The sequence below is a fragment of the Maniola jurtina genome, chromosome 5 (genome assembly GCF_905333055.1).
Source record: "Maniola jurtina chromosome 5, ilManJurt1.1, whole genome shotgun sequence".
Taxonomy (NCBI): Eukaryota; Metazoa; Arthropoda; class Insecta; order Lepidoptera; family Nymphalidae; genus Maniola; species Maniola jurtina.
The window spans coordinates 10,800,642-10,821,300 of record NC_060033.1 but is presented as its reverse complement, the minus strand read 5'-3'; the positions used below and the strand labels follow the sequence as shown (position 1 = coordinate 10,821,300).

The following is a 20,659-nucleotide window of genomic DNA, read 5'->3' as shown; positions in this document are numbered from 1 at the left end:
AGGTAAGGTAATGTCAGTGTTTCCACTTACGATTTAGGTTTTACCTTACTTTTCGTAGGAATTCGCCCTAAATTGCCATAAATATTTTCAAGTACTCTGCCGAATAATTTTTATTTTCGCGTTTATATTATTAGTTAGTATGCATACTAGAACTACTACTTCTATTTCATTTTAATCTTGAGTCTTATGATGAAAAACATGTTTGGTCATTATTTTCTTCCATTTTCCATTTTATCAACATAAAGAAAACGCCCTAAGCCATCACTGCCCATATTTTCATTACTACCCATAATATAAATGCGAAAGTGTGTTTGTAACAAACAAACACAATTGCGCACTACCGCACTTTTGCGGTTTGTTGATTTGTCCTTCAATCACGGAGCAACGGATCGACATGATTTTTTGCATGGGTATAGTTAAAGACCTGGAGAGTGACATAGGCTACTTTATATGCAGGATAATCATAGACCTTCCGAGGGATTTTTAAAAACTAAATGAAGTCGCGGGCATCATCTAGTCTCTAATATTAGTCATTTCACCCTAAAATGGAGCGAAATCCCTAAAAATGGAAACACTGAGTAACGTCATGATATTTGATTTGACTTTGACACTTCTTTTCATACTCTATGAGCACCATGATGAGCACAGATTACGGAAAACAGATTTTACGGTTTTCTCAGTTTACCGGTTTTTGAATTTTATGCTTCTATAGTATAGATGTGGAATCGGAGACAAGGGAGAACATAGGGAGACAAGCGTGACTAGAAAATTGTGTGTTACCTTCTTTTTATGTATGTTACATATTAATCTTATATAGTTAGTTAGTTGAAACCCAAAGATGTTTTAAAAGCTCGATGAAATACTTTTTTTCTCTCGTCTGGCTTTACAAAGATTAGCCAATGTCAAGTTTGTAGTTATTTACAAGTTAGGGATCAAAGAGATATTACCCGTGCGCATTAACATGGCACCTGGCTCGAACACAATCCCTCCTCCCACTTCCCCGCGCGATGCCCCGCTCTGAGTGATGCGTTATAGATAAGTATGGACTTCGTCTGTGCCGGCGCTCGCCGACATACGCGCGGCGTCCCCTAGAGCGCTTTCCAGTCAGTTCCAGCATGGTTCCGGCACCAAAAAAACACCAGTAAAACACAAAAACCGGCCTCTTTTAACAAAAAAACACTCATAGAAGACACCACACGCAGCACAAGCAAACGCCAACACACTGAGAGTTCCGTACTCGGGTAAAAATAAATAAAAATCAGTTTTAGAATGTACCTACAGGTAAAGCCCTTTCATATAATACCCAATTTGGTATAGCTTACTTTGAAAATTGAAACACATTTTTTTTTTTTAATGATGTAACCACCAATTCAGATTTATTCCTGTACTTGTGCTATAAGACCTACCTACCCACCAAATTTCATGATTCTAGGTCAATGTTACAAATAACTACAAACTTGACATTGGCTAATCTTTGTAAAGCCAGACGAGAGAAGAAGAAGGTCAACGGGAAGTACCCTAAAGGTTTTTTGACAGTCACGACAGTCAGACACACAGGCAATAAAGTGATCCTATAAGGGTTCCGTTTTTCCTTTTGAGGTACGGAACCCAAAAGAGATAGATATGAAGCCTGATCCTTACAGTAAAAAAATGAAAAATTATAGACTATTAGAAGTAAGTAAGTATAGCAATTAACATTATGTAGGATAGGTAAGTCTTAGGTAATTAGGTACATTTAGGTACCTACCCATTTAAAAAGTCACCGTAGGTAGCTATTACTTAAAAAATGTGATTATTTTAAATTGGCCTTGCTAAAAGTAATTGTTTCTTGCATAAAATTGCACGTGAAACATTGCATGCTACCTACTTATAAGTTTTATAATATTATTTGACTAGTTGTTAGCGAAGATGCTAATAATAAAGCAATTATTATTACCTACTGACAAATGCCTTCCATTACCTAAGCACGGTAATATAAAGTCTTTAGCTTACATTGGTTACAAGGTCGAAGAAGCGAGTAATGATTTTACTATAAGAGTAACTAGTTACCTAATAGTTAATTAAAATTAGTAGGTAAATAATAAATCAGGTACCCGTTGTAAGTAGGTACCTACCTAACTACCTTATTATCAAAACACTTCTAAACGCAATTCTACACGTAACAAAGAAGGGCCTGCCCGCCTATTTGGTTTTTCGCAATTTGTAAACTAATACGACAACGTAGACTTATGGTATTTTAATTGCGACAGTGGCAGTATCATCCTTACAGGTTTATATAAAAATCTTTACTTGAAAGGGTCCAGTTTAAGAAATTAGCTCTAGTATCGACTATTCTCACAAATTAGTCGATACTACAGCTAATTTCTTAAACTGGACAAAGACTGGACATTGAATTTCGCGGGCAGGCCCGTCGCATGCCCGCACATGACCTATATTTTTATCAAATCTTTATCTAAATTTGTTCAGCCGTTTCAGCAGGAAGCGAAGATACGTAGGTAGATAAATATACCTACGATATTTAATAATAAACTCGCATTTTGTGGGTTCTAATCAGGAAAATAATATTAAGAAGAAAGTACCAACTTACCTAGGTAGTTCAAATACTAAGGGGTAAATACCTAAGTAGGTATAAGTAGCTTAACGAGTTAAAAGCTAAAATACTTTAATCACTCTAGAGTGAGAACTTATATTAGGTAGCTTGTTTTAACCCATCAAATTATCCCTAGGTTATCTACTAAGTATATTACAAGCTCCATTATATTTCCTTAGGTAATGGGATCTTTGAGCGCAAAACTACTTAGGCATAGCCATTGATGTAGCTAGAGGTTCCCCCATACCAACATTAAATTTCACTTTTTGCGCCAAATTATAATTTCGGCACCGATCAGAAAATGATAACGCCTTAACTACCTAAAACATTACACTACAAAACGCTTACGAAAAAATGTACCAATCGTCCGATCGCTTAATATTGAGGTCAAAGAAAGTTAGAAAAACGGAGGCGGAGAGATGATGCCTATGCGCAAGAACCGGTCGAAAAGTGGAGAATCGAAAAGGCGCCAGGGAATACTTAGGTTAACTTTTTTGAAAATGCAATGTTGTTTTTTTATTTTACCCACTACACAGATGCTTAATACGAGTGTTCAGAGATTTTTTCAGGCCTTAGAAAGTCCAAAGTGGCTATAATGAGATTGTCGTGTGAGCGACCTACTATTTCTATGGCACGCCAGTGTGAAACCGACACTCGCTGCGGTGGGTACTATTACCATCGTAATTTTATTTGTAAACATAAATAGTATTAATACATATTAATATACTCAAATTAATAAATTATACAGTAGAATAAAATAGTGAATTTAAAAGAAGTGCAAAGCATCGTTTGGATTTATTTATCGAATTTGCCAAATCGGATTTTTGGTGGACCCCAATAATTTTTTTTGGTAAGATTTTTTTTAAAGTGTACTTAAGAAATGGCTTATTAAATACCGTGTCTAATGTGCTTAGAATTAAATTAGATACTTAGTTAATATTCCAACGATGGGGACGAAAGTTTAAACTTAGTAGGAACTTATTACCGATTTGATTTCAGTCCGCCCTTACACCGCTGAACTATCGCGTTTCCCTTATAGTTACATAATATTTTATATTAGAGCTAGCTAGGAATGTGTTTGAAAACTCGAGCAAGGTTCTATTATTAAGGTTCTATTGCATAAGTATTCCATATTTAGTTTCGATCGTACCTAACGAATAAACAGACACATACATTTTTATAAACTAGATATTTTAGCGACTCTATAGGATAGGTAGGTACAGGTATGGATTGATTCTTTACTTTCTGTAAAAGAAATGGAATTTACGATTTTATTTCATTTCTATAATAAGTTGAAATGATTTCCAACTGATGCTACGACGGCCTACGGGATGGTCAATGAAACTCCTATGAAAAACGGTCAGACAAAAGTAAATAAATAGGTACCTTCAGGTACATAAGTAGTTGTATCCAAAATCTAAATAAAATAACTACTTTTAGGAGGATGCACCCAAAATACATGGACCAACGAGTGAGATTTGACCATTCTTCACCGTTGAACTATTGGAGCCTGTACCTACAATATCTTCGATAAAGAAAGTTCTCTATCGATGCTGTAGCTGTACATAATATTTATCATCAACCCATCGCCGGCTCACTAATGAGCACGGGTCTTCTCATATACAAGATAAAGTTGAAAACTAAAACCCGATTGCGATCGTTAAACGCTGAAATATTATATAAGTAGTAAAATTATTTTTCTGTCGCTTGGTAGAATTTAATGTTGAAGTACATTTATATTTATGAACTCAGAATTTTCTCTTCTTTCATTTGACACTTCACTCGATACAATAGCAAATTTTTTTTTCATGTACCTAACATCCGTTAGGTCAATTTTTTTCGTATAAAATGTAGCCTATGTCACCCGGACCTTTACGACGAATCGATTGACACCTCATTCATCAAAATCGGCCCAGTAGTTTAGGCGCTAGGTGGAACACACAGAATCTGGGTACAAACATACATACACTCATACATACATACATAGACTGCTAAAATCATAACCCTTCCTTTTGGCTTTGCCGTAGTCGGATAAAAAGAGAAGGGTTTGTGACGCTGTTGATGCTGGTCAAGTACGGATTGGCAGACTTCACATATTTTTGAGAACATTATGGAGAACTCTCAGTCCTCAGGCATGCCAGGTTCCCCCATACTGTTTTCCGTCACCTTTAATGCTAATCTCCGAAAAGCTAGTGGTGTTTAAAATAGTAAAACTTTTAAACTTTAAGGGCTTCTGTGTCCTGACACTTAAGTCTGTGTCTGGCAATGCATCTGTTCCGAAGAAATAACTAAAAAAAAATAGACTTTATACTTTGACGTAAGATTTTTTACACCTTTATTACCTGATATCTCTTAAATCCACCATGATCCAAACTTCATAGTCGCTGATCGCTCCTCCCGTGTTGGGAATAATACGCAGAGAAACTGCCAGCTTTATAAAATAACCAAGGTCTGGCAAGCGCTGGCTCTTAGTCCATTACAGTAGCATGTTTTTGAAAGTAATTTTCCCTTTAACTTTAAGATACCTATCTTATATCAAGGTTTATGCAGATAGTAGGTACCTACCTACTTGCGCGAAAAAGTGGCCGGACAGGATACCTACTACTCGTATATCGAAGGCTTATTGAAGGTCTTTATTCTTTTTATTTAAATAGCTACCAGAATAATAATTTCCTCAAATGGTATTATTATTTTTATAGCTCGTAAAGTATAGGTATCAGTTTGTCGTGTCATTTATAATTTTATGCAAGTGCATATACCTCTACCAGTACCTACCTCTTTTCTTTGGCCGTACAGCGTACCTACTTATCTTGGCCAAGTTAACTCATAAAAGCATTTTTTGCTGACGAACTGAAAGTAGGAATTAGTCACGGAAAATAAAACCACATAATAATTAAACGTCGCCTGCGCTTGAAAGTTAAAACCTACAAGCCATAAGGCATGCACATACATCGAGATTTGACCGCGCGGATAAAATTCGTGCTTACGATATCAATTTATTATCTATTTCAGTCTTGATTTAATTTGCTTATAGCAAATATTTAAATTACTTACATAAATTATTTCATGAATTCTTAATGTTAATAAGTAGGTACTTACAGAAAAAATGTTAATATAGTTAATGAGCTATTTCCAGTTATGTCGCTAAAACAATGACCTATTTGCCTCATTGTCTCCCAATTTGGGCTTCGAGACAAATAGTGGATTTCCATATTACTTAAAACCATAACCTTCGATTATACTAATCAACACAAGCTATTAAAGCACGTGCTGCTTACAGCATAAAAATTAAATTGCCATGAGCGATTTTACCATTGGCAAGGCTTTTGCACTACTGTAGAAGTCAGTGATTATGATCTATGGATCGGTGATACAATGATGCCATTATGGTACCTATTACATGTGTAGTAAAGATTATATTGGCACGCATAATTCATGTTTTATAGCTCTATTCGATTACACAAGGCGCGTTTAGCGTTATGGTGTTGATTAGTTATGACGACAACACAGATTTCCTTTAAGGCTTGACTTTATTTACACCTAGCCAATACCAGAGAAATATCTACTTGAAGGGAGCTAAATATTCACATTTTAGGCACTTGTGGCGGTCATCGACTATTTTCTCGCTCAAGAAACGTATAATTCATGTGTGATTCCGTATCAATAAAAGAGATAAATATATTAATCGTCGATCTGCCAGCGAGAGTTTTCTTATCACTAATTTGTCAAAGTGACTTAGTGCTAGCTGCTAGCAATGAAAAAATCGCTCAGCGACGCTCTCTTGACGATCAAACTCGCCGCGCGTCGCACAGGCACACTCTGGCTTATTAGCCCAGCGACAAAACTATTTCAACTATGACACTCGCTTCTCGTTGCTTGTTTCTAGTTTTAGCTCAACTTGCTTGTCGATATTAGTCAACTTCGAAGTTGTGTCTCGTTAAAGTGTCAGCATGGAACTACACAAACGGCCCATTTAAGTAATCTATACTATTATAAAATTGGAGTGTCTGTCTGTAATTTCGAAATAACTACCTCATATTAAGCTCATATGGTTATTTGAACGATACCAACGTTTTTAAAATTTTTGTCTGTCTGTCTGTCTGTCTGTCTGTCTGTCTGTCTGTTTGAAAAGGCTAATCTTCGGAACGGCTGAACCGATTTTGACGGGGTTTTCACAGACAAGTAGAGGATTGACCAGGGAGTAACATAGGCTACTTTTTTAACCGACTTTCAAAAAGGGAGTTGTGTTTTTCAACCTATGTACAGCGAAATCTCCGAGATTTCTGAACCGATTTCTGTAATTTTTTTTTAATCGATAGAGGAACTTGGCGACATTGTTTCATAAAAAATTTGGAGTCCAACTCCTCAATCCTGATGCTGCAGGGGATCTGACCAATCCACGCGGGCGAAGCTGCGGGCATCAGCTAGTTACATAATATAGCTGTACGATAGTTTATTAATGGGAAAGGTTGCTTTACTAAATTGCATCTTTTAAAAACGCGATCACACCACACTCGCTCTAGATAACTGCAAATTGTACACATAACGTGTCTTTATATTATTCGTAATTCTGTGCATAAAACAGAAGCATTTACTAATCCACCCCAAAAATCTGCGAAGCGCGGATAAACAAATTATAATGAACGGTGTATGTGAACTAGAACGTAACGCAGGCTGTCATCTGAAATGCAGCCGTGAAATTTTATACACATGTTAACACTAATTGGGCACTTCTGCATGCATATGCGCAAAATAGAATGGCGACTTTCTGCTAGATAATGATTGTTCGCGTCTTATTATAATTACTGAACAATTCAAATCTTTGAATAATTACTGCTGAGAAATAGCAGTTTTTATGGAGCAAGCACATCTTTCACAAGTGTAAATTAAAAATTTATAACACCCCCGACAAGTAAAGGTTACAGTAATTAGAAAAGAACTGATAGCTTTCAAACGGCTGAACCGATTTTCTTGGATTGTACTAAGAACACTCTCGATCAAGTCACCTTTCAAACAAAAAAAAACTTAATTAAAATCGGTTCATTAGTTTAGGAGCTACAATGCCACAGATAGATACACAGATACATACGTCAAGCTTATAACACCCCTCTTTTTAGGTCGGGGGTTAAAAATATGTGCCTCATGCCTGCGCGCCATGACTTGAATGTTAAATAAATTAATCTGAATCAAACTACCTACTCGCATTATAATAATGTGTGATTCCTATAATGGATTCGGCTGAGATAAAAGTTTTCTCACAATTTTGAAGTGAGCACAAATTGCTAAGGCGTGTTGGGCGATTTTGGGATGGGTAAAAATTTCATGATAGATGCAAAAATTAAACCAATTTAAGTAAGTAAACTAAGTTAAGAAATAGTTTTAATTTACAGATTATGAGATTTTAGTTTTTGATACTACAATTAATTTGAAAATCCAAATAAAGCCACTGTTATTTCAGTTTTAAGTTTTTTAAATGTCGGCAGCCCTAACTGACTGGCATTTTTTTCATCAAAGATATCTCGTAACGAATAGTAAATAAAACATATTCGTAGCTTTAATAATAAGCTTATCCAGTATTTGAGCCATAGTAATACAAAGCTGTATTGCTTTGTTCAGGAAAACTGAGCTAAGTGCATTACACGTTATAACGGCATGACTCACGGTCCGTTCCCATTCTGCTTCGCTAGTCCGGACTTTCCCTGCATTACGCTATGCTCAAACTTGAAACACTTTTATGTGAATAAAAATTAAACTCATATTGCAATATAATGTGTTTCTGTAGACTTGCTAGCGAATTCCCATGACTTCATGAGATAAAGCTATGAAAGCTAAATAGGTAACCTGTGCCTTATTTTTAAACGTCTTTGTAGGCTTTTAATGTACAAAGTTCAATATTGACTTCGTATGTGGTATCGATGGTGGTAACTGTCCAGTTTCAGGTTTTGGAATCTAGATTCTGGATCAGATTGTTATAGGTTACCAATTACGATACTAATATCTCAATTCATTGGACATAAATGAGAATTTCTAAATTATCTACGCATCATAGAAAATACCGTGGCCGCGATGACCGTTTGAAATTGCGGTTGCGTCGACTGTTTCTTAAAAGTTGTATGTATATAGTATTCTAAATTGCCTTACCTTGAACTTTCACGCTTATTTGAATAAGAAAATTACAAAATGACTTGAAACATAAATATGGCGAAATATATCGGTTTTCTGTTAAAACATCTGAATTAAACAGTATTGCGATATGCAGCTGCGGCAATCGTTACTACTGTGTTTTTCGCATCTTGTCTGTCTGTCTGCTACGTTTTCACGGCCTAACCGCTGAACCGATTTTAATGAGTACAGACTTGGGATAATTCCCGGGGAAGGACATAGACTACTTTTTATCCCGGAAAATAAAAGAGTTCTTACGGGATTTAAAAAAACCGGAATCCACGCGGGCGAATGCGCGGGCATCCTGTAGTACTTCATAAGTATGTCCAAACTGCAGATAATTTAAGAGAAGCTCTTTATCATTCGATTGTTTTTTATAAAGATCGTGTAGGTAAATTGAGGTCAACGATTTCACTATAGGTTCCATAAGCAAAAATTGCAGCCATCCTTGCCTTACATTGCCAATAAATCTTCTTTACATTTCTGTTTTCCTGGTGCATAAGTATATATTGTGTTCACTATAATTGGACCATATATGGATGTCAATGAATTACCCACAGGTTGTCGTGAGGATATTTTAAATGGGCTAATTTAATTATTTGCAATTATCTTTATTTAGTGTTGATGGCACGTCATACCTATTTATGTTATACCTAAGAGATTATTATGAGTGTGATCTTCGACTTGTTAAAATACTTCGGCGTAGGGCCATGTATTATGTATGTATACACAAACATCATAATATATCGTATATGTAATAACATTGGACCAAATATAACATTATTTATTTATACTTATTTTACCTATCTTAAATCGGCCTCTTGTGCGTGAGTCTAATCACGACTCTTTATGGTTATTTTAATTGATATTTAGGCAAGAAAAGGCAATTTAAAGTCAAAAAGGGGGCAAGTTTACGCGTAAAATATTAAAAATGCATCAGATATGAAGCTAGTTTAAATTCGTGTCAACGCCATGTGCACAGTGCACTGTTGTGCATGCGGAAGAAAATCTGTGTAGGTTTGAAGTGAAACTTTTTATCCAACTACAGGTTCTGCACAAAAAGAGGATAATTTTATTTCAAAAAATAACGTATCTCTCTCTCTCTCTCTTCCTCTCTCTCTCCAGTTGACTCTTACATCTTGAGTGGATCAGTTTCTATTTTCTTCTATCGGTGGCTATTTGAGCGATTATGAAGAATTTGCACGAATTGGATTAAGGTACCAGTCATGAAGCCTCGCCCCAGATATCAGTTTAGTCGATTAGACTACTGTTTGTCATCAACCTAGTCTAAAAAGATCAGCCGTTTAGCTATTTTCTTCTATCAGTGGCTATTTTAGCGGTTGTGTAGAATTTGCACGAATCGGATTAAAGTTCTAGTCGTGAAGCGTCGCTCTAGGTACCAGTTTAGTCGATTACCTACACTAATCTTTGTCATCAACTTCTAAAAACCTTGCACCTAAGTCTTTTCACGGCGATAAATGAAGTTTAAATGTTTCGTATTTCCCAGCAGATCTCTAAACAAGCTGTCCCACGGGACGGTTGCGATTCGGGAGTAACGGTCCGGGCAACGACCTCAAACGAACTCCAATTTTTTTTCCATTAACTACCTTTGTTTTCAGTTGCTTTTATGTATTTTATGTATACGTACGTATATTTGATATACGTACGTATACACATAAAGATGAAGATATGTATGAAGATACTGTAGATATTTACTGTTGATAGATGATGTATGAAATGGACAGTATCTTCATCAACAGCTACGGATACATTAAGTTGGTATACCTACCTATGCAGTATACCTATGTATCTATTGACTAATCTAAAGTTACAAAACAACAACCATTAAAAACATAATTATGTAATGGTTTATTATTTTGAATGGTTTAATTAGTAAAAAAAAAAGAAATGTTGATAAATTATTCAGCGTCTTTTTCAGTTGTAGGATATGCTTTTTACAAGAATAGATCAACCAAAAAAAAGGTTCCGACGAATTGAGAACCTCCTCCTTTTTGAAGTCGGTTAAAAAGTTTCACGCGGTTAGCGGAAGGTACTCAATACGCATCCGCGCGGATTCTATCATGACTAAACTAGCCTTTATGAGTGGATAAGTGGTACACTTTTATTTTGCATCAATAGGTATTGTTTTTCGCACGTCACTCGCGTCATCCCGTACGAGTCAGCGCGGGGCGCTAACCGTGGCTGTGCGGGTGTGCGGGGTGTACCCACCCCAATTGCCATCTATTCCTGTCGCGTATAACTATTGCGCTATGCTACTACAAGCTAAGTCGCGTAGTAGTACCTATATTCGAGGGGGGCCGATTTTTCAATCGTCAAATAACTTTTATCTGGAAGGTTTGACAGGTTTTATATATAGGAAATCTGCCAATACGTCATATTTACTCCTCAGATAAAAATTATTCCTTAATGTGATATGATAAGGTAGACTTTACCTTAAGTAGGTAGGTACCTGGTAGAGCCATGTCACAGACCACCAGCCATGTACATCGTTAGTGTACAAAAGAGTTTCTTTAGAACTCATTATACTTTTGATGCACATACATAGTACCTAAGTACCTATGTAATGCAGGCTATCCACCGGGCCCTATATTTCGGGAGCTAACGGTGGGCCGGTGCATCGACCGCGCAGTCCCACTCGGCGTAGGTTTATTACGTGACGTGCGCGAGGGATACCGAATTTTGCAGCCGAAATGTAATTTCGTAAGTCCAGTTTATTTATTCACCGACTTAATTTTATTACAACATAATACTTACACAGATTTGACGAATACATTTTCAGCAGTCAGCTTGTGAAAAAAGGGAACTTAATCTATATCTATATATATACTAATAAATAAAATTGAAATGTCTGTCTGTTTGAACGGGCTAATCTTCGGAATGCTGAACCTATTTTGACGGAATTTTCACAGACAAGTAGAAGATTAACCAAGGAGTAACAAAGGCTACTTTTTTTACCGACTTAAAAAAATGGAGGAGTTGTGTTTTTCCACATATATGTACACTGATATCTCCGAGATTTCTGAACCGATTTGAACTTTGCGGCATTGTTCCAAAAAAAATTTGGATTCCAACCCCTCAACCGTGATGCTGCAGGGGATCTGATCAATCCACGCGGGCGAAGCTGCGGGCATCATCTAGTCTTAAAATAATACTTATAGTAAAACTAGGTATGTAGTACGACTATTACTTACATTAACATTATGTACTTACATATTTCCGGTACCTTATGTAGGTAACTAACTAATAAATAAATAAGGAAGTTCGACCGAAGGAAACTGATTTTAACAATGATAAATTATGACTTTATGAGTTAGGTATGTAGCAACCATAAGCGAAAATTGTACGTCTATGGTCTTATCTAACTACCTTTCGCTCCCTCGCTTTGTCAGTCTTTGAGCGTAGCGAAAACTAGTATGTCTATGGTAGCAACCTAGTTATGACAGTTGAATTTAAAATTTTCCCTACTCGATTGCTGGAACAACCTTCGTCCGTCCCTGATCCATCCATATATTATGTACTCCGTAGGTTTTATTTTAGTACATATCATATTATATTATCATCTCTCATCAGCTCAAGATATCAAACCAGTCATCGGTAAATAATAGATAGATCTATAGCTGCTTACATTGCCCGCCAGTCCATGCCAGTTGTAGAACTCTTGAATAGTTTGAACTTCATTAGAATTTACTTTTTCTTAGAAGAAAAAGTGAAATCGCATTATCTGTAATAGTTAGGTACAGGTACAGTTTACGTTAGATGAAACTACAAATTCTAATTTCACATTTTTCTGATGAAGGCAAAGTAGGTTCCTGAACTTACCTCCTTACTTGCAGTTCATTTTAAACTTAATTTGGTTTACTTAAGAATGAGTTTAGCTTAGATGCGTTTGAAAATAAAGTTGACCAGTGAACACGTAAGTGGTACCTACGCAAGTGGACTTTAAATGGATTTATTGATATTGCTATTGTATTTAGCTGTAATGTCACGAACAAAGAATGTTGAGCGACACATAAATAGAATCTGATTTCTGATACCTAGTGGGTCATCTTACGAAAATTTGCAAAATAGAGCAAAACATTTAGGCACCTACTTAATAATTAATTAATGTGCAACTAGCGAGCCGCCCCGCACGTACCCGTGTACGTGCGGGGCGTGTACGTTTATTACAATTTTCGCAAGGATTTCAAATTTTTTGAAATTAAAGTATAATTTTTGAATATAAAATAAACTCTATATACTATAATATACTGTCACTCAGGAATAATGTAGCTTTCTATTGGTGAAAGAATTTTCAAAATTTGTACCTATGCAAATAAATAAATAAAAATACAGATTACATAATGCACTCGGCTGCCGGAGAAGATCAAGCATTGATTTTAGAAGAGAGCCACGTTTATTCTACCCGACATTTACACGATAGGTATATAGAGGCGTTACTGACGTCAGCCGAGGTCATATGGGTTCCACTGGCCTAGTCATGCCGATTCCCGATCATGGAACTAGGAATCAGCTTAACTTAGTGATCCCTGATCAGAATTAATTATTCAATGCTATCGGTACGACCGAATCAGTAGCTCGATTCCGTAAAACCTGCCTCAATCATTATTACAATCGCAATTGTTGTTATTGGCTAAAATGATATTGTTGTTGCAATAGTGAGCCAATAGTGAGTGAGCATCAACCAATCAGAGGTGATTGCGATCGTGACATTGTAGCTGTCACTCTACCGCAATCGAACTGCTGTCACATGCGTTTTCATTGCAATGCTACAATGCGCTCTCCTGTTGTTTTTACGGGTAGTCTCTTGATAATAAAATATGCGATCACCATGGGCGGTCACCTATTTGCCTTTGATCAATTTACATCCTTATGTAAGAATGTTGCTCCGAGTTTAAGCTAAACTTTTGACCTTCAAGTCGGCTCACACGTTCGTACACTTTCACTCGCCTTTCACGTCACAGTAAAAGTGTTTTTGACAATGGCAATATAAAATGAGCATTTCGCTTTCATTTCGCGATCCGTGAACAATTATTGCGGTACTTACCTAATAAAGATACGGGTACAACTCTACGCTACATCACAATTCACGATCAGTGATTGTTCGAATACGTAATAAGCAAGCAATACGCGACAGGTCGAGATGGCAATCGGGGTATGCGGCAGGGGGACCGCCCCGCACACCCGCACGTCACCCGCGCTTCCCGGGTTCTTATGCTTTCCTATTTACATTGCTTTTTTTTTAAATTTTAAATTCTAAAAAATATCTTTTAAATCCTGTTCTCTGTGATACAAATCCGAAACCTATAAGCTATACCTACTTATCTATATGTAGATAAGTATAACTGGTAGGTAGCGAATGGAAATATTCTCGAACGTATTGAATTAGCCAAACCTGTTGACATATTTTTGTCCTTTCGCCAAGGTCACAAGTAAAATTATCAGCATAGGTATTAGTTACGGTCTACTTGAAAAAAAAAGTTAAAAACGATAAAAAAACATTTTTAATCTAGGTAGGTAGGTCCCAAAGAAAATTTAAATTGACTTCTAGAAAACAAATGATATGTACCTGTACCTTTCTATTACTTATGTACACAGAAATCCAAATAATACTATAACTAAGGCATAGCCTCTACCCTATAGCATACAGTCTTTTATAATATCTATGCTTATGTCCAAACTCCAAGCACGGTCCTATCCTGCTTTATGGCACTAGGCATAGTCTGGGGGTGTACACTATTGCTACGAGTATTATGTATTCTGAGGCACTTGGCTAATAAGGTTTGCCACCCCGTAAATTAACAAAAAAAAATTGACCATTCGTTATTATTTTCCCTAGCTGATGCCCTAAGTTATTTTAAAATCCCGTGGGAACTCTTTAACTTTGCGGGATGAAAAGTAGCCTGTATCCATCTCCGGGATGCAAACTTTTTTTATACTGTCGAAATCGGTTAAAAAGACGGTATCCCCTTCTTTTTAACTTTCGCATTTATAATTTCACACTTCACATCACACTGTCACACTAATATTATAAAGGCAAAAGTTTGTGTGTATGTGTGTGTGTTTGTTACTTTTTCACGAAAAACTACTTGGCAGAGTTGGGTGGGAAAAAATCAATGAGTTCCCCCGGGATTTTTAAAAACCTATACCCACGCGTACGAAGTCGCGGGCATCAGCCAGTTACTAATATTATATTATGCTATGGATGATTTTTAAACTGTGCATCTATTGTGTAGAACTGTAGAGTCTACACTCTCAGTAATGTCGCGTACATCTTAAATAAAGTAGCTCAAAACCACAACTTTGCGAAAGTCGGCCAGCGCGACCGATTCGAAAACTGGAATCACCCGGCTGCTTGGGTTTCAACATTGAAACTCTCAGACCATAATCTATTGACCCACTTCACAAGTCACCCATCATTCTTATGCAACGAGAAACATGGCTGTCTTTATGTAGTGCTTACGCAAAGGATGTCATAGTAGATATAACATAGGTAACATATTATTATTAGGTAGTATACCTAGCGGGTTTACCTACTTACTTTATATAACATTTACTTAATATCTGTGTAAACTAACCGTAAAAGCACTGAATAATGTACTTAATACTATGTCATCATGTTCAATCTATTACCGGCTCACTAAGCATAGGTCTCCTCTCAGAGTGAGAAGGGTTTTGGACATAGTTTACCACACTGCTGGCCAAATGCGGATTGGTAGACTTCACACACCTTTGAGAACATTATGGAGAACTCTCAGGCATGCAGGTTTTCGCACGATGTTTTCCTTCACCTTTAAAGCAAGACGTGATATTTAATTACTTACAACGCACTTAACTCCGAAAAGTTATCTACTGATGCGTGCCCGGGATCGAACCTCCGACCTCCTATTAGGAGGTAGACGTTCTAACCACTAGGCTATACTATGTATCTACAAGTAAAAGACAAAATAACATTATTTAAATCATAGGGCGCGCTCACACTTTTTGCTTACAGTATCTTATAGAAGTTCTAGACTACAATCTAGAGTCTAGAATTTTGTCTTCTTGTGCCATGTAAATTCTAGAGAAGTCGCACCTGTTTGTAATGTCGAAAGCCCACCATAATGATGTAGGCCATGTATAGGCCCAAACAAAAATTTTGCACAGTGACTTGTGTGTGTGCGCCCTATCAATTTCAGACAGTAGACACAAATGAAAAACACTTTACATTAAATTAACTGCACAGCGGAAATTATATTTTTATTTTCCTTTAAAATATACTTACTATGTAATATACATATTGTATTATGTAGAAACTAGAATTAGACAAACAATCTAGTCGCAGCCATAAAAAATTGCAATTGATTCCGGTTGAACTTGTTTTATTTGCATAATAATGATAAAATTAGATAGAGCCAACAAAACATTTATTAGTTAGGTATGCATATTAAATTGTCGCAGGCGTCATCGGTTAGCTTAAAATATTCAAGTCTGAGCTTGGCCTGGAGTCTGGACTCCTGACTTGATAATGATGATGGGCGGGTTGGAGGATGAGATAGTGCACATTTTAGAAAAGTATCCGTAATTTTATATCTAAGTGCGTAAGCAGGTATGCTTACCTACCTATCTATAAAAGAATAAACAGAAGAATTCACATTTCATTATACCTACTTATTTATCATTATCACATTACTTGAGTTTTGCATGTTCTTCTACATTATAGGTAGGTAAGTATAGAAGTATACTATACAACTTCTAGACACGCACCAAGAAATGATTTCAAGAAATTTTAACGGGCTCTTCTTTCTTTCTTTCTTTTTTCTAGGCTGGAACGTTTCCGTTAAATCCACGCGGACGAAGACGTTGCAAGGAAAAGCTAGTTTAGGAATATAAAACATGTTAAAATCATAATTTTTCGGATTACGTCGGTTTAAAGAAGTTTATTCTCAAAAAGAACATCAATTTTTTTTACAGGTACCAATATGGCGACTTCCGTCCTCCAGCCCGAAGAATGTCGAAGGGAGCACAAACCCAAACCAGACGCTCCAAGACTGACCGATGACGAAAGACTTGCTATTTTGGAAAACAACGAACGGGAAACTGGAGAACTTCCACCAGAATTAAGGGAAAGAGCCAGAATAGATATAAGAGAGGATGCGGCGCTCAGAGAACAGGCCCTTTCGCAAATGAGGCATTTTATTGAGAAACATCCTGCAATCAAGAAATGTAGAACTGGTATGTTTATTATTAAATTTTGAAATTGCAAATTATGCAGTAAGGCAGGGCTGGTCCAGGCACCTGTCCACACACCCTATATTTCGTAATTTCCGCTTGAATATTGCAACAATTGCCAGGAGACCTACTGATAAATTAATAGAAATAGATAGTTATTAACATACTTTATCTGTTGAAATAGTAGTTAGGTATTAGGTAGATACATACCCCTTACTACCTAACTATTATTTCAACCACATTTATTGGACTAATTGAAGGAATCTTTAAATAAGGCATGTCAGCAAGTTGACGATGTAAACACGCGCCAAGTCAGTAGTATAGCAAGAGCTTACGAATTTTTTTATTAATAATACGGTACATTTTTTCACAGATGCACCCTTCTTGCTTCGATTCCTACGCACAAAGAAGTACTCCATCCCACAAGCCTGTTCCATGTTGGAGCGTTACCTCACCATCCGGCAAATGTACCCGCATTGGTTCCAGAAGCTTGACCCCCTAGATCCGAAGATAGCAGCGGTTATTGACGCCGGGTATTTGGTTCCTCTGCCGAAACGAGACTCGGAAGGACGGAGAGTCGTCTTATCATGCATGGGTAAACTGCATGGGTATATTGTAGTTGTTATTCCTACCTACTCGCACACAGAGCCTTAGAAAGCTCAATGGAGTAGAGTGCATTGTATCCTAAAGGTTGGCGGTTCAAACCCCACCCGTTGCACACTCGTACTTACCTACTCCTAGTATAAGCTTTATGCTTAGTCGGGGGGGAAAGACGAATCACAGGTCACTATTATACTAACTAGGGGATGGATTCTTTTAAATACTTTTAAAAATTAAAAAAAAACTTATCGTTTTAGTTTCTCGCACAGTAGAGACGGGTAAGATTGATATCATAGCCAGAGGCTGAATAGGATGCCATTTTAAAAGTTTTACGTAAATATAGGATGTTTTATAAGATTTAGTATTACTAAAAGTTACGGAATTTTAAGAAAAAGATAAATAGCCGTTGATAGATAGAAAATGCTTTGTAAATGCATTGATACCGCATTTCAGGTCGCTTCGACCCGCACGTGTATGATAGCAGTGTAATGGCGCGCGTGCACTCGATGATCGTGGAGCTTCTGTTGGACGAGCCACGCTCGCAGCTGCTCGGCTACACGCACGTCAACGACGAGGCCGGCATGCAGATGCCGCACGTCAGCCTCTGGTCGCTGACCGATGTTCGAATAATGCTGAACTGTATACAGGTAAGATACGATGATCGTTTAGCTATGGTTGAACGTGCCACGCTATATACGCACGTTGTCAATGATGGGTGCCCAACGAGTCACACTCAACGAGTCACAGTGTGATTCGTTGTGAATTCATCGAATTTTTCTCCCATCGAGTGACACTGTTACTAATTTGCAAACTTTTTATCCATTTGAATTCCCAACGAGTCACACCGTTGCTCTTGTGTGGCTCGATGGAAAGAAAAATGATTTCTTTAGCATTTTTTTCTTGGATGGATTGGATGTGACGAGGCCTAAGAAGATACCTACCTACAGTCCCATATTTATATGTTATTTTATAACTTTTCTAGACATGGACATTGCAGATATCGTCATTTAGATTGCAATCGATAAAGAAAATCGATAGTGACATAACCTTAGATTAAGGAACGATGATATTATAATAGTTACCTAGCGTATTCAATAATTGTTTTTTAACTGTGGCTATTATTATCTGTCCTCAGAATTCCACCCCAATGCGTCACAAGCGCACTCACTTTGTGAACATACCGCACTATGGCGTCAAATTCTTCGAGTTCGCAGTTTCATTGCTCAGCGATAAACTGAAGGATCGTGTTTTGGTAAAAATATTTTATATTTATCTACATAAAAACCCATAACATCTCAGTACTTATGCAAATAATAAAAGAGGAGACAATTATTTGAATCGTATAAATTTTTCAATGTACAAGTTTACAAATTACTTACTAGCGACCCAGCCCGGTATAGCACGGGTAGCTCATTAGAGTCATTACAATTTTCGTAGGGATCTGTAATTAAAACAATAATAATATATAATTTAATAATAATAAAGCTTTTTACTGGTGAAAGAATTTTCAAAATCGGTTCAGTACCAGAGATTACTTCCCACAAACAAATGTACAAACTTTACCTCTTTTTAATATTATAGTATAGAAGCATGTAATTTAAAATTCCCGCTGCCCGCCATTTTAAAAATGGAATATTTAATCCGAAAATAGATACCATAAATGATAGACCCGATTTATTGCTAAACTCTGGTTACTATTTTGGCCACGTCCATAACAGTCTGTGTAGGACTCTATTACGTCCATTAGAAGCATAAGTACCTTCATTTTGTAATAAAGTATTATTTTCTTTAAATTATGAGCTCATAAGTTTGGGGTAGTTTATTTTTCAAGAAGCTTTTTAATTTATTTATTTGCAGTTCCATCGAACTTCTGAAGACTTAATGAAGTATGTTGATTCTGCTATTTTGCCGAAAGAGTATGGTGGCACAGTTCCTTTGAGGGATATGATCGAAGAATTAAAACGAAAACTTTTGAAACATAGAGAGGATTTATTGTCTTTAGACGATATGTGCGTAGATTTGTATGCCCTGGAAAAAAATGATTTAACTCAAGATATACACTCAACTGCTGGATCATTCAGAAAATTGGAACTGGATTAGATTAGGTAGTTAGCTGTAGTTTAATTAAAATAAAGAGCGTGTAATTTTAATACTCATCTATATTTAAACCAATAACAACTGGTACGATTATTCATCGCCTAAAATCTAAATATTAAAGTACTTGACTTTCAAAATATATTGTATTATGTTTATTATTGTAGTAACTATATCAATAGTTCTCGTAGCTGTTATGTGTTGCCGACGTTTTCATTTATTCGATCTCATGATTAACTATGTAATGTTGGAAATATAATGTATGTAATTGGTGATACATTTGTGTAAGTATAAATAAAGCTAATAATATTCTTATACCTATTTTGTGAATAGTGCCTTATCTATTTTGTAACTTTGTATAGAAATTAGTAATATAAGTGGCAGCCGTCGGTGGAGTCACGTTACCATTCTTAAACTAATGATATCAATGTAAAAGTTAATTACATTGATTTCTTAGAGCATTTTTATTAGCAAGTCTACTATAGGTGAAAATAATAACGACATGACAACCTGACTGCTGCTTAAATTTTATATAACATCTTCTTATGTTCTGTTTCTTGTTAATTTTCTACCTACATAGTGTTAGACTAGATACTTTTTTGTGGAATAGGCACTTTAGAATTAAATAAGCATATTCTTTTAAAAATAAAAGGACGAGAAAGGAAAGTATTGGTTTTATTTTTATCTAACACTTGCATAAAATATAGGAACTTTATCTTCTCAGGTATTAAAAGGGAAAGGTCACTGACTGACTGACTGATATATCAAGGCACAGCTCAGACAACAATATGGATCGGTCTGAAAATTGGCAAAAGATTTTTGAATTTCAACCCTTAAGGGAGTACAGTAGGGGTTTTAAAGTGTAGTCTATATGGACGACGTCACGGCATAAGCTAGTTGTATATCACAGCGACTAAAGCTCTGTTAATCGATCATTGGTATCGGGATAACTCGATCATTTCGATGATCGATTACTTCGATCAT

At 36.4% G+C, this 20,659-nt stretch overlaps 1 protein-coding gene across 2 annotated transcripts; it reads left to right on the top strand.

The window, feature by feature from the left end:
* The first annotated feature begins 3,217 nt into the window (after positions 1-3,217).
* Positions 3,218-19,738, top strand: LOC123865253 (retinaldehyde-binding protein 1-like). Of its 2 annotated transcripts, none has more exons than XM_045906203.1 (6): positions 3,218-3,440; positions 16,724-16,984; positions 17,355-17,576; positions 18,035-18,228; positions 18,717-18,833; positions 19,439-19,738. In XM_045906203.1, exons 2-6 carry the CDS (start codon positions 16,732-16,734, stop codon positions 19,679-19,681), a joined length of 1,029 nt encoding a protein of 342 aa, XP_045762159.1. In that variant the 5' UTR covers positions 3,218-3,440; positions 16,724-16,731; the 3' UTR covers positions 19,682-19,738. The 2 variants fall into 2 exon arrangements, with proteins under 2 accessions (XP_045762159.1, XP_045762160.1); XM_045906204.1 differs by lacking the exon at positions 3,218-3,440 and adding an exon at positions 11,343-11,473.
* Positions 19,739-20,659: the final 921 nt, after the last annotated feature.

Coding starts and splice junctions, on each gene's coding strand:
- LOC123865253 (XM_045906203.1), top strand. CDS start 16,732: ATGGCGACTTCCGTCCTCCAGCCCGAAGAATGTCGAAGGGAGCACAAA. Junction 17,577..18,034: donor AGTCGTCTTATCATGCATGG/GTAAACTGCATG, acceptor ACCGCATTTCAG/GTCGCTTCGACCCGCACGTG. Junction 18,834..19,438: donor AACTGAAGGATCGTGTTTTG/GTAAAAATATTT, acceptor ATTTATTTGCAG/TTCCATCGAACTTCTGAAGA.